We start from the raw sequence: 13,872 nt of genomic DNA, 5'->3' as shown, positions 1-13,872 counted from the left end.
TCCATTTAATATTCTGTCCTCCTATCCTTGTATTACTTGGGATCGTTGCATTCCTCTACTATTTCCAAGGATTGTGTTTGTGCTGTTACTTGAGAACTTTATGTTGGGCTGCACCTCTGCTAGCCTCTTGGAACGTATTTACCTGTTTACCCAGTACCCAGTACTTCCTATGAGTGCCTGTGTTTTAGCAATGATGGACCTACCTTTGCCAAATTCATGTACCAGACAATCAACTTGTAAACAAGCGTCTGCTTTATGACAGGGCCTGATTTTTGCTCCTAGCATGGCCTGGTTTTGCTAACTGTGATTCAGGCCTCAGGTCTTGCATGAGGCCCTGTGCTACAGGCTTTCTCTCTATTACAGTGGTTCTCAACCTTTCCAGACTACAGCACCAATTTCAGGAGTCTGATTTGTCTTGTGTACCCAGAAGTTTCACCTCACTTAAAAACTACTTGTTTACAAAATCAAACATAAAATACAAAAGTATCACAGCGCGCTGTTACTGAAGAATTGTTACATTCTCATTTTTACCATATAATAAAATTAATTAGAAAAAAATTGTACTTATATTTCACTGCACAGTATATAAAGTAGTATAAACAAGTCATTGTCCGTATGAAATTTTAGTCTGTATTGACTTTGCTAGTGCTTTTTATGTAGCCTGTTGTAAAAGTAGGCAAATATCTAGATGAGTTGATGTACCCCGTGGAAAATCTCTGTGTACTCCGAGAGGTACATGTATTCCTGGTTGAGAAACACCGTTTTAGATGATAATCATTATCCTTTTGTGGGGAAAGAGAAGACGTCAACTGAGGTGGGCTGGAGCTGTTGTTAAAATCCGATCCCATTTCCTGGAAGGCAAAACAAGACGAACACACACAAAAGGGGAGGGAAAACAAGAGCAAATATAGAAAATACAGCTTCAGTCTCTGGTGCTGACTTTCACATGCAACCACACTGCTGAAAAAACCTCACTGCTTTGAGCAGGGGCTTGGACTAGACGACTCCCTGAGGTCCCTTCCAACCTCATCTTCTATGATTCTATGAGAAACACTGCCCCAGCACTCAGTCTTATCAGCCACTCTGAGACCTGGCTAGCTTGTACCAGCATCGGGCTGTTTAGGACACAGCTTTTGGTTGCCTTTCTAGTTACAGCTTATAGCAGTGAGGATCAAGTCAAATCTATGCAGCATCTTCAGTACTTCTTTAATCTCTATCTCATCGTTTTTCCAAAGGAAATGTCAGCTGTGGAGCCATGGAGTGATTTGAATGACACAGCAGTGACAGAATTCATCCTGCTGGGGTTTGGCAGAGGTCCAGGGCTCCAGTTGGTCCCTTTTGTGACGTTCCTGGTGATTTACGCAATAACCGTGCTGGGGAACATCACCCTGGTCCTCACCATTAGAGCCGACTCTCACCTTCACATCCCCATGTACTTCTTTATCATGAACCTCTCCCTCTTAGACTTTTGCTACTCCTCCACCATCGCCCCCAGAGCCATACTGAGCTTCCTCACAGGCAACCAAACCATTTCCTTCATGGCATGTGCCACCCAATTCTTCTTCTTCGCTCTCTTTGTCAGTACGGAGGCATTCATCCTGGCGGCCATGGCATACGATCGCTACACCGCCATCTGCAACCCTCTCCTATATTCTGCCGCCATGTCCAAACCCGTCTGCCTTCAGCTGATGGTGGGGGCCTATATCTGCGGGAGCCTGAACTCAATGGTGCAAACAGGTTTTACCTTTACTCTGCATTTCTGTGGCTCCAATGAGATCGACCACTTCTTCTGTGATGTTCCACCTCTGCTAAACCTCTCATGCACCAACACGTATGTCAATCAGATGGTGCTGTTTGCCTTATCCAGCCTCATCATAGTGACCACTGCCCTAATCATTCTTATCTCTTATGCCTACATCATCTCTGCTGTCCTCCAGACACGCTCTGCTGCAGTCCGATGCAAGACCTTCTCCACCTGCACCTCCCACATAGTGGTTGTGAGTATATTTTATGGGACTTTTTCCTTCATGTATGCCCAACCAAGTTGGTTAGCCTCTCCAGATCAGAGCAAAGTGGTGTCTGTGTTTTATACCCTTGTCATCCCCATGCTCAATCCCTTCATCTACAGCCTGAGGAACAAGGATGTGAAAGAAGCGTTGAGAAGAACCACAGGACGGATACTGGTTTTGAAATGAACCTTTTCTATGAACATTGAGCTAAATAATCATTTGGTATATTGGGAATATTTATAGTACAACAACTAGTCTATCTCTCTATTTATCTATCCATCCATCCCCATACACATCTATCTATCTATCTATCTATCTATCTATCTATCTATCTATCTATCTATCTATCTATCTATCTACCTACCCCACTCTCAACAGTCGAATGCCAGTAGAAGAATGATTTTTTAATTGTAATAAATCAGTCCTCTGTGTGTTTATGTTACCTCTCACATTTTTATGTATTTGTTTACCTCAAAAGACACCTGATCTGGACATCTGGATGCAAACATTGTTGAGCTTTGGGGTGTGTTTGAAATCTGCATCCAAATTTCTCAAATGCTTGATAAATGCTGGAATCCAAATTTAGTTCCCTGGCTTAGTGTGTGTGTTTGTGTGGTCATATCTCCCTTTATTGGCTGGTTCTAGTGACTTAACACCCTGCTATTGTCCAAAGGACTTAATACAGGATTTTTCAGGAACACTCAATGTTGTGGTCAATGGGAATTTTAAGTTTGACTTTAATGGAGGCAGATTTAGGCAAGCCCTTTTGAAAATGTAATTCTTCTGCTCTCAGTTCAAATTGCAGGGCTTTGTGCTCTGTGCGGGTGATTTTCAAAGTAGCCTGGGAGAATCAGGGTTAGATACCCTTTTCCACTTAGTGGCAGATGAGTATCAAAGACCCTTTGGGTTTATTCATAGACTTTGTCCATACTTTTCAGTTCAAACCCAACTCTGGTTAACCAGTTAATAGATTCCAAGACCAGAAGAGACAATTGTAATTATCTAGTCTGGTCTCCTGTAAAATGTAGGCCATAGAACGTCCCCAAAACAAATCCTAGAGGTCATCTTTTATAAAAACATCCAATCTTGATTTAAAAATTGTGTGGAAGTCTAGAGGAGAAAGGAACTGTGTAGCAGGTAATGAAAGGTGAGAGACAGACAGAAAACAAGCTCCTGGGTAGAGCTGGTCAAAAATTTTCAGCCAAAAAATGTAGATTCCACTTGACCAAAATATTTCATGAATTTGCATCAAATTCACCAAAATGGTTCAGTCCAAATAAAGTAAAATAGAATTAGAGAAAAAAACTGAAACAGTTTCAATATTTTTCAAATAAATGTTTCAATATTTCAACTAAAAATGCCTTTTTGTTTCAACTGTTGCTGCAGTTTTATTTTAAAAGAAAAGGTACACCTCCCCCATAAAACATTTCAATTTGCATCAAAGCAAATGTTTAACACTAAAAGACTTTTTTTACTTGTTTGCTTCACTGAAAAATTAGAAAAAAGTTTGTTTCAGATCAACACTCCCCCCATCCCATTTTATTTTTCTAATTTTTGGTTCCACCTGCGATTGGGTGTTCACCCCACACCAGCCTGGAAGGGGGTAAGAGGCACAGATAGGGTCAGTTAACCTTATAGGCCGTACCTGATGAAGTGTCTGACTTGACTGAAAATGATCAATGGTGGATAAAGCCCAGGTGGCGGAGGAGCTGGCTAGGGAATAAAACCAGGCAGTTTGCAGCAGAAAGGGGCTGCAGCATGGAAGTTGGTAGTCATTCTCTGGGCTTGGAGAGGAAAAGGAGGAAACCGAAATGGAGAGAGAAGCCCTGGGATCCTGGCCTTGAGGGAAGAGTTCACCCAGAAGGATGGAGAAGATAGCCTGTGGCAGGCAGAGTAGGAATCAATCAAAGGAAAGAGAAGCAAGGTTAGAGACTGAGCAGAGCTTGGCTGTTGACTTCCAGGTCCCTGGCTGGAACCCAGGTTTCCCTACCAGTCACTGGGCACAGGATTATGGGATATGCTAACCAGACAGCTGGTCAGGAGGGATTTTGATATCCTGGAAGCGGGGACTATACAGTGACCTATTCAGATGGCTCAGTAATGAAGAAAGAGAGCACCTTGAGTCAGAGAGAGAGAGGGTGCCGCAGGATATGTGAATGATTGAAGGCAGTACCAGACTGGAACAGAGCTGATTCCGCAGACATAGCCACAAGGAGTTGCCCCAATGAGGGATACTCTTGCCTCCTACTACAGAGGGGCACCACTTCTCAGTGGAGTTCCTCCCAGCTTTTCATGTAAGTGCAATGAGCTATGGAGGCTCTTTTGCCTTGGAACTAAGGATGGTTGGAATTTTTCCATGGCAATTGTTTTTGAAGAAAAATTGAAGTTTTGGGGAAATCAGGTTTTTGGTAAGAAGTATAAAGTTTTTAATTTTTGTCTTAATAATAATAATAATTAATCATTTAAAAACCCACAGCTTTTGTACAAAAAGTTTTTAATCAGAAAATACAGAGACAGACTTAGGAAGAAAAAAACCCCTAAGCCAAAAAAGGTACAAAAAGCAGCAGAAATCGGTGGGGCTCCTTGGAAGTGAGGCTCCTTGGAAACTCACACCCCTAAGCCTTTATCCTGGCCCTGAGAGACGATTGGGAGTTGCTGCCACAGCCACCAGAGTGAAATTGGGGGTGTCAGCAATCCTTGCCAGCCGTCCCAAGGCTGTGCTCCAGGATATTTTTGCTAACTTTCTTTGCTGATTTACTAGCTCCTTCAGATGAGATTGCCTGTTCCCGTTTTGATGGACGATGGGGCCCTCTTCTCCATCCAATTGGGGACCATTGGGAATTTGGATACCAGACCAGCAGAAAAGATCCGCGTCAGTGGGTGTATTGGGAACAGTCACGATAGGACAAACAGGGTTATTGTGACTCAGTTTATCCTCATTCGCTGGGGGGGCACAGGGTCTAAATGGAAGGGGAGGATAAAGAGGGCGAGGTAACAGAAGTTTGCTTTAAGGTGTCCTCTTGACCCTTCAGGGCCTGGTTCTCTGACTTAACACAGTTAAAATCCTCCATATGGCTCTCAGGCATTCTAACCCCAAATACACTGTGATAGTTAACTGCGCTGATCCTCCTTGGTTTGTTGCAAGATTTTAGCCGGGCTTCTAAGACTTGTAACTTTGTTCCATAACCCAGACAAGCTCTCCCAGAGAGCTGGTACCAAAATAGCCTTTTCCTTATCCTGGGGAAACCTGGATGTGAGGAAGGCTTCTGCCCACCCCTGGATGGCTGGCCATTCCTGACATCCTCTGGGAGGCACCCCATCTGGCCCCCCAAACTTTCCTAACAACTTAATATATTCCCTAACTGTAGTTACTATAAAGGGCCCATCCAACATACCCATATCTATGGCGAGGAGTGGTGATCAGCACTTCTCTATCCTGGGATCCTGTTTGTGATGCCAGATGTTAGAAATAATTAAACAGGTTGTCCTGGGGGCAGTTTGGGGAGACGGAATGCTTCATTGCCTGCTCGTTCCATTTCGACACTGCGAGTGAGCAATGAGGGGGTTACTTTACAATCTTTTTATCTATACTAGTATATAAATGTATACATTTCCAGCAACTCCCCATAGACCCTTAGTTGGTTACACTGACACCTATAAAATCAATTTTAACAACTACATGATGAATACAGTTATTCCCGCCCCTGTTTGTTGTTTACAGGATTACTATACAGAGGCCAGGCACATCACCTTAAAACCTATAAATTTTACAACATTCTTTGAAGTAAAGGCATGCCAGGGGGAGAAGGAAGATAATGATTTCTTCCCACCAAAAAGCCTTGCACAGAAATAGCGATAGACTCATCCCCTGTGCAGATGGCCAGGAACAGAGGAGAAGAAGAGAGGTAACAGACTATAACTAGAATTCACACCAATTAACAGAAACAAGGTTTGCCCGTGCCATGACCTTGTTCCCTGTAATTTAGGCCTGACCCTTGTCCAGCTTTTAATTCTTTACTCTCCTACACCTATGATATACAAGACACAGGTTTAATCAAGTGGATAGTCAGATGAACGTGAGCACTCAGTGCGAAACTGCAGAAAAAAGGGCACTGCAACCATTCAATGCATAAGCAAGGTGATCTTGAGTAGGAGTAGAGAAGTTTTTTACCTCTGTATTTGGCTCTTTAGTTTAGGAGACAAAGTTCTAGCAAGATCCAGTAACTGGAAGTTGAAGCTAGACAATTTCAGACAGGAAATAAGGTGTACATTTTAAAAGTGAATGTAATAAATCAGAGCAACAGTTTATGCCGGGGTCAGGGGGCCTCTCCTTCACTGACGTTTTGAAACTCAAGATTGGATTTTTTTCTCCTCCCTAAAAGACATGATCCAGTTCAACCAAGAATTGTTTTGGAAGAGTTTTCTGGTCTCTGCTATCCAGGAGGTCAGCCTAGGTCAGTGGTTCCCAATCTTTTTGGCTCAAGGGCCACAGATATCATTTTTACAACCCTGAAGGGCCACCAATCTCTGCTAGCAGCCCCCCCACCACTACAGCTAGACACAAGGACCTCGCTGATCTCCTGTCCCCCTGGCTGCAGCAGGGAAACTGCACATATCCTGTAACCCTGTGCGCTCCACCTGGGTCCCTAGGCAGTGGCTCCTTTCTGCAGCACGGGGGATGGAAGATCAGTGCTCCCCTCTCTCTGGCTCCAGCAGGGACCCCAGCGCCTATGGACCCAGGATGAGTGCTTTGCCTTTCTCCCTGATACAGCCAGAGGGAGGGGACCGCTGATCTCTCATGCCCTTGGCTGCAGCAAGGAGCCAGCACTGGTCTTGTAGCCCCGCGGGAACAAGCTCTGCCTGGGTCCTTATGCAGAAATTCCCTTCTGCAGCCAGTGGGAGGAGAGCAGCAGGCCACTTTGAAAGACCAAGGGCCACAGGTTGGGAACCACTGGACTCGGTGACCACAACAGTCCCTTCTAGCATTAGAATCTAATGAAATGAATTTGGAGGAGAATAAGTCTCCGATACAGTTATTCCAGATATACACTCGAGTGAGTGAGATAAGAATTAGCCATTTTGACTGTGGTGGAATTACTCCTGATTTCACAGATTCATAGACCTTTAGATCACCTAATCTGATCTCCTGTGTATCATAGGCCATTAAATTTCACCCAGATACCCCGCCGTCACGCCTAATAAATTGACTAAAGCACCTTCCAGAAAGGCATTCAGTCTTGGTCTGAAGACATCAAGAGATGATGAAAAATCTCTCCCTTCCCTGGTAGTTTGTTCCACTGATTAACCAACCTCAGAAAGGTGCGCCTAATTTATATTCTCAACAAGAGTCCTGTAGCAGCTTAAAGATGCATCTGATGAAGTGGGTTGCAGCCCACGAAAGCTTATGCCCGCAGAAATTTGTTAGTCTTTAAGGTTCTACAGGACTCTCATCGTATTTGCTGTCTACAGACAAACACGGCTACCCCTCTGGAATAATTTCTAATCTGGATTTCTCCATCTTTAGTTTCCAGCCATTTGTTCCTGTTGTGCCTTTCTCCGCTCGATTAAAGAACACTTTAGTACTCAGTATTTGCTCCCAGCACAGGTATTTTGCATTGCAGTTGAGTCACCACTCAGTATTGTTTTTGATAAACTAAAAGTTTTGAAATCTCTAGGTCTTTCACCGTCAGGCATTTTCTCTGACCCTTGGATCATTTGTGTCTCCAGGTCTGGCTGCATGTATGTGTGTGTTTTTCTTCTTTTGCATCCTCTCATTTTTTCATCATGGTTTCTAAGGAAGCAGAACCGGACGCTGTATTCCAGTACCTGTCTTAAACAATTCCATATACAGAAGTAAAATCAGCAGCTCCTCAGTACTTCCTTGTTTATACATGCAAGCATTGCATTAGCCCTGTTTTTCATATCATCGCACTAGGAACTTACGTTGAGTTGCTTGTCCTTTAGACCGCAAAATCCTTCTCAGTCCTTGCTTTCCTGTCTCCCATTCTGTACATATGGCCGGCATTCCTTGTTCCTTGATGAATCACTTTTCATTTTTCTGTATTAAAATACATTCTGTTTGAATGGGCCCAGTTTACTAAGAGACCCAGATCACTCTGTGTGACTGCCTTATCCCCATCCTTATTCACCACGCTGCCAATCTTTGTCTCAAACAAATCTTTGTCTAAACCTTAGCAAAGATTTTGATACTGTCTCTCACAGTATTCTTATTAGCAAGTGAAAGAAGTATGGGTTGGATGAATGGACTATAAAATGGATAGAGAACTGGCTAGAGCATAGGGCTCAACGAGTAGTGATCAATGGCTCCATGTCTAGCTGGCAACCGGTCACAAGCGAACTGCCCCAGGGGTCGGTCCTGGGGCCGGTTTTATTCAACATCTTTATTAATGATCTGGAGGATGGGGTAGATTGCACCCTCAGCAAGTTTGTGGATGACACTAAGCTGGGGGGAGTGGTAGATACCCTGCAAGGTAGGGATAGGTTACAGAGTGACCTAAACAAACTGGAGGATTGGGCCAAAAGAAATCTAATGAGGTTCAACAAAGAAAAGTGCAGAGTCCTCCACTTAGGAAGGAAGAATCCCATGCACAGCTATAGACTGGGGACCGACAAGCTAGGCAGCAGTTCTGCAGAAAAGGACCTGAGAAACAATGAGGTCAAGGACGCCCTGAGAAGAGCTATGAATCAGTGGATTCCTTCCAGAAGAGGCCACCATGTTCCAGCTGTATTTTGAAGTCTTTTGAATGCTGAAAAAATAATTTCTTCTGTGACCTAATGGCTATTTAAAAACTCTCCTGTACTGATACACACCAGGTCAGATGGGTGGCCTTTGTGTTGGTGTCTGTAGGGGCATTGCCTCCATTTCTGCTAACTGTGCCCTCCTATGTTTATATCATCATCAGCATCCTGAGAATCCACACCACCACTGAGAGGAAAAAGGCTCTCTTCACGTGCTCCTTTCACCCCATCGTGGTAACCATCTTCTACGGGACCCTGATCATCGTGTATCTGACACCGACTGTTGACACTTGGAGAGAGCTGAACAAAATCTTCCCTCTCTTTTACACTGTCCTGACCCCCACGATCAACCCCCTCATCTACAGCCTGAGAAACAATGAGGTCAAGGACGCCCTGAGAAGAGCTATGAATCAGTGGATTCCTTCCAGAAGAGGCCACCATGTTCCAGCTGTATTTTGAAGTCTTTTGAATGCTGAAAAAATAATTATTATTTTAAGAGTCCCCCGTCAAGACAATGAATATGTGCTTTGTCTTGTCATTTATTGAGTTTTTCTTTTTTCTTTCCATTAAAAAGATAGTCAAAGGTGGAATTTGTATTGTAGCAGAGCTTTGAGGGCCTGATTGGGATCGGTGCTCCATTGTACTAATCTCTAGACATCCAAACAATGAGAGTCTCTGCCTCAAAAAGCCAACAGTCCAAATAGACAAGGCAGACACAGGGTGGAAAAGGAAACAGAGGCATAGGGACGTGAAAGGATTTTCCCAATATGACACATTGAAGCCCGGTCTACATTGAAAAGTTATGTCACCATAGTGACAATGCTCAGGGGCATAAAATACCCCATCCCTGAGTGTCATAGCTATGCCAGCGTAACCCCCGTGTAGATGCCTTTAGGTCAATGGAAGATGCCTTCTGTCAAGATAGCCCTGGGGCCGGAAGGGAACCTTGCCACAAGCTGTGCCTTCCCTTTGCGGTTCTATCTCTCCAGGCTGTTCCCAGGGGTGGGCCCGGGCGCTGATGCTGAAGGGGAAGGCCCTGAATGTGATGCCCGACTACAGCCCCCAGGCCGAGGAGCTGCTGGCCAAGGCCATGAAGCTGGACCCGGAGCTGGTGGAGGCCTGGAACCAGCTGGGCAAGACCTACTGGAAAAAGGGTAATGTCACAGCCACTCACACCTGCTTCTCTGGGGCACTGGGACATGTGAGTCCCACCCCCGGGCAGGCCAGAGGTCCGGCGTGGCCCATCCCAGGGGACAGAGAGGAGAGAGACCTGGCTGCCCCTCGGGGGCAAATGGGGTGGATAGGTGGGGCCAAGGGACCTATCTGGGGCAAGGGGAGAAGAGCTGGACCAAGGAGCCAATCCTGGGAAGGGGAGACTGGGCCAAGGGGCTGATCTGAGGGCAGAGGAGGCGGGGACAGGGAGGCAGGAGGCCTGGCTGAGGGGCTGACCCGGGCTCCGCATTTTCTCCCCCCCGCCAGCGGCAGAACAAAGTCTCGCTGCAGAACCTGTCCATGGTGCTGCAGCAGCTGCGAGCTGAAAGCGCAGAGCCACAGGCCCAGAACGTCGTGGACAGCATCCAGCAGGCCAAGCTGGCTGTCCAGATGGACGTGCGGGACGGGCGCTTGTAGTGTCAGTGACGGCCCCTTCCCTTCCACGGGCAATGTGCCCCAGCGATATCCCGCAGTTCGACCCTCCATCCAAACCCAGTTATCACTATCCCCCCTTCCCACCCTCAGCTATATCCGTCTATCCCATCGGCTGTGTCCATCCCTCCATCCATCCATCCATCCTCAGCCATATCCCTCAATCCCCCTCAGCTATATGCCTGTGTCCATCCACTCTCAGCTGTATCCATCCCTTCACGCCTTCTCAGCTGTAGCCATCCATCAACCCTCCATCCTCAGCCATATCCCTCCAGCCATTCATCTATGACGGCCTCTGTCCAGCCGATCTCCGTGCTAACCTCCGTGTCTCTCCAACACAGACGTCCTGGGAAATGCCTATCTCTCGCGTCCTTCAATGCCAGCCAGCGCCCCAGTATCTCCCAGGAGTCCCTGAGCGCCTATGGCCAGGCGGTAGGTAGTGCCCTGTCTTCTGTTGACTGCAGGGGGGGCTCTTCTCCGGGACCCAGGACTGGCGCCCATTCTCCAGCACGGCATGTGGGGTTGCTATGTTCCACCAAGCAGGCGGGAGGCTCAATGGGGGATGCTCTGACGTTGCTTTCCTCTCCCTGCTAGGAGAAGATGGATTCTACGGCCTCCTGTAACCCAGAGCTGCACCTCAACAGAGCTACGGTGAGAAGGGGAGAGGAAGGGGTGATTGAAGAGGGATGGGAGGCTCAGTTGGGGTGTGCTGCCCTGGGAATCCAGGCCCCAGCATGCTTCTGGAGGGCACCGTGCTGCAAGAAGCAAGGCGGGGCTCGGTTGTGGTGTTTTCTGCTAGGCTGTCTAGACATCATGAACTGTACTATACTCCATGTGTGCGTGTGCCAGCTGCCCCCTTGTGGGAAGGAAGGAGCCCTGCTCTGGGCATTGGCGCATCCAGGCTCCTTTCCGCTCTAACCACTAGCCCTCAATGCCCTCCCGAAGCCAGGGGTTGAATCGTAGAATCCCAGGGTGAGAAGGGACCACAAGGGTCAATCTCCTCCAACCCCCCTGGCGAGGTGCAGGATCTGTGGTGTCCAAAACCATCCAGGACGGATGGATACCCAGCTTTCTTCTGAAAACCTGCAGCCATGGAGCTACCCACTGGACGGCCCGCCTCCCCCACCTTGAGCCAGGTATAGAACCCAGGAGTTCTGGCTTCCAGCCCCCTCCCTCTAACCCGTTAGATCCCCTTAGGCCTGGAAGAGAACCCAGGAGTCCTGGCTCCCAGCCCCACTTCTGTGACCACATTGTTGTGTGTTTGCCAGGAGTCAGCTGCACAAGTACGAGGAGAATTACATGGAGGCCCTGGAGGGTTTTTCCCGGGTGGCCGCCCTTGACCCAGCCTGGCCCGAGCCCTGGCAGTGCCAGCAGCAGCTCCTGGATTTGCTAGAGTGACTCACCAGCCTCCTGGAGAACAAGGTAGAGCATCTGCCCTGCTCCCGGCCCTGCCCTGTCAGGCTTACAGTCTCAGTCGGTGACCCTGCTGCCCTTCCTCCCACTGCAGGGCAAAATGAAGGGTAAGAATCTGCAGAGCATGCTGGGAAGCCTGTGCCCATCCCAGCTGGGCCCCTGCAGGGATGGGCGATGCCAGGACTCCTCCGGTCAGAAGGTGGCATTGGAGCATCAGCCCCTGAGCGCCCTGCGGCCGGGCGTGAATGCAGGGGCCATTGTGCTGGGCAGGGTGCTCTTCAGCCTTACCGCGGACGAGAAGGTGCCCTTGTGAGTACCAGCCTGTCCGTCAGTCCTCAGCGCTTTCTGTTGATTTTTGTCTGTCTGTCTTCCGTTCCATCCATCCATCTGCTCACCATGCTATCCATCTGTCAGTCTTGAGTGCCATCCATTTGTCCATCCTCCTCTCTATCTATCCGTCCAGATCTCTGTCTCTCCTGTTCTCCATCTGTCAGTCCTGAGCTCTGTCCGTCCATCCATCAATCCACATACATACACCCCTTCTATCCATCTATTCATCCATCCGTCCGTCCATCCATCCCCATATACCCATCCATCCATCCATCCATCCATCCATTCATCCAGTGCCAGGCTCACACTCTGGCCTCTTTCTTGCAGTGCGTTTGGCCTGGCTGACTCCGAGGGCCCCTGTTTTGCTGTCACTGTCTATAACATGGTGCAGAGCTGGGGGGTGCTCATCGGTGACTCGGTGGCCATCCCTGAGCCGCACCTCCAGCACCACCGCGTCCAGCACCAGGACAAAGTGAGCGCGGCCCCGTCGTCCCTGCTGCCTGCTTAGTGCTGGAGGGATTTTATAGGCATGGCCCTGCAGGAGGAGGGATATAGGAAGACACCAGAGATAGCGGGGGGGGGGGTGGGGGCATCAGGGCTTTTGTTGCAGCACATTGGGGGCAAGGTGTCTTGCCCAACCCCCTGCTTATGGGATAGAGGTGGAAGTGCCTTTAAATTGGGGGCGGGGGATCACTATTTACTCCCTGATATCTACCTACACATTCAGGGAAGCAGAAGCCCACTAGCGGCACATGAGTGCCCAGCAAGGAAGGAGTTAATTTTGACACGCTTGCTGGGAGACTAGAGCACATCTCAGTCTTCTGTGACAAGCAGGTTGCAACACTCTGGTGTGTCAGGTTTTTTACAGCTGCCTAGGGGATTTGGTCTCCTGTTAAATTAAGGTACTCAAAGACCTTAGGCAGGTTTAACAACCTCAGCACACAAAATGGAAATCACCATCAGTAGGATCCAGAGCGAACAGTGGCATTTGCCCTGCCTCTGAGATGGGCTGGGAAATTTCAGCCATCAGTAGGGTTCAGAGTTAACCACCTTTCTGACTGACTTCTCTTGTCTTCACCATATACCAAGAGTTTCTCCTTCCCTGGGATCCACGTGGAGACCCCACGCCTGCTGGTTGTGAACAGCAAGATGCAGGGATCCTGCAGCCAGGCAGCAACAACTGTGGCGTACCGAGCGCAGAGCGAGTGAGGCTGTGGGGAGAGAGCCCCTTTTCCTCCGGTGCCGCTGCTGGAGGGATCAGATCTATTCTGCTGTTTGCTGCCCCCGGTGGATCCCACAGGCATAATGGCTTGGAGAGGCTTGTGGGGCCAGGAGGATACAGGGGATTTACAAGTGGGGATTGGGGCAAAGGATGCGGATTGAGAATGGGGAGATCCCTCCTAGAGAGAAGGACTGGGACAGCCGGACCTGGAGGGTATAGATGGGGGAGCTCAGAATGGGGCTGTCCCCACCTATGGAGAGGAAGAGACATCCCCCTTTCCCCATCCACTCTCCATGTTCCCATCACCCAGAGCAGTGAGCTGTACCCCGGCTCTGCCCCCTGGCACCCCAAGAAATGGACTAAGCCTGGGTGTCAGGAAGTCTCACCAGGATCAACCCATCTATGCCCTTTCCATCCTTATTTCTTCCCTGCCGTGTATCTCCGGGGCCCGGCTCTCTGTGTATAGACAGTGAGTCTGGCCCAGCACCCGGCTCT

At 48.3% G+C, this 13,872-nt stretch overlaps 1 protein-coding gene and 1 pseudogene across 1 annotated transcript; both read left to right on the top strand.

The window, feature by feature from the left end:
- Window positions 1-1,238: 1,238 nt before the first annotated feature.
- LOC137162634 (olfactory receptor 9S13-like) lies at window positions 1,239-2,195 on the top strand. Its single transcript, XM_067562536.1, has one exon. It carries the CDS (start codon window positions 1,239-1,241, stop codon window positions 2,193-2,195), a length of 957 nt encoding a protein of 318 aa, XP_067418637.1.
- A 2,608-nt stretch (window positions 2,196-4,803) lies between these two features.
- Window positions 4,804-13,364, top strand: LOC137162632 (tetratricopeptide repeat protein 5-like; annotated as a pseudogene).
- Window positions 13,365-13,872: the final 508 nt, after the last annotated feature.

The sequence above is a fragment of the Emydura macquarii genome, unplaced genomic scaffold (genome assembly GCF_026122565.2).
Source record: "Emydura macquarii macquarii isolate MOO-44397 ecotype Brisbane River unplaced genomic scaffold, CSIRO-AGI_Emac_v2 contig_2444, whole genome shotgun sequence".
Lineage (NCBI taxonomy): Eukaryota > Metazoa > Chordata > Testudines > Chelidae > Emydura > Emydura macquarii.
The sequence above is the reverse complement of the archived record's forward strand: the minus strand, read 5'-3'. Positions and strand labels throughout refer to the sequence as shown.

Coding starts and splice junctions, on each gene's coding strand:
- LOC137162634 (XM_067562536.1), top strand. CDS start 1,239: ATGTCAGCTGTGGAGCCATGGAGTGATTTGAATGACACAGCAGTGACA.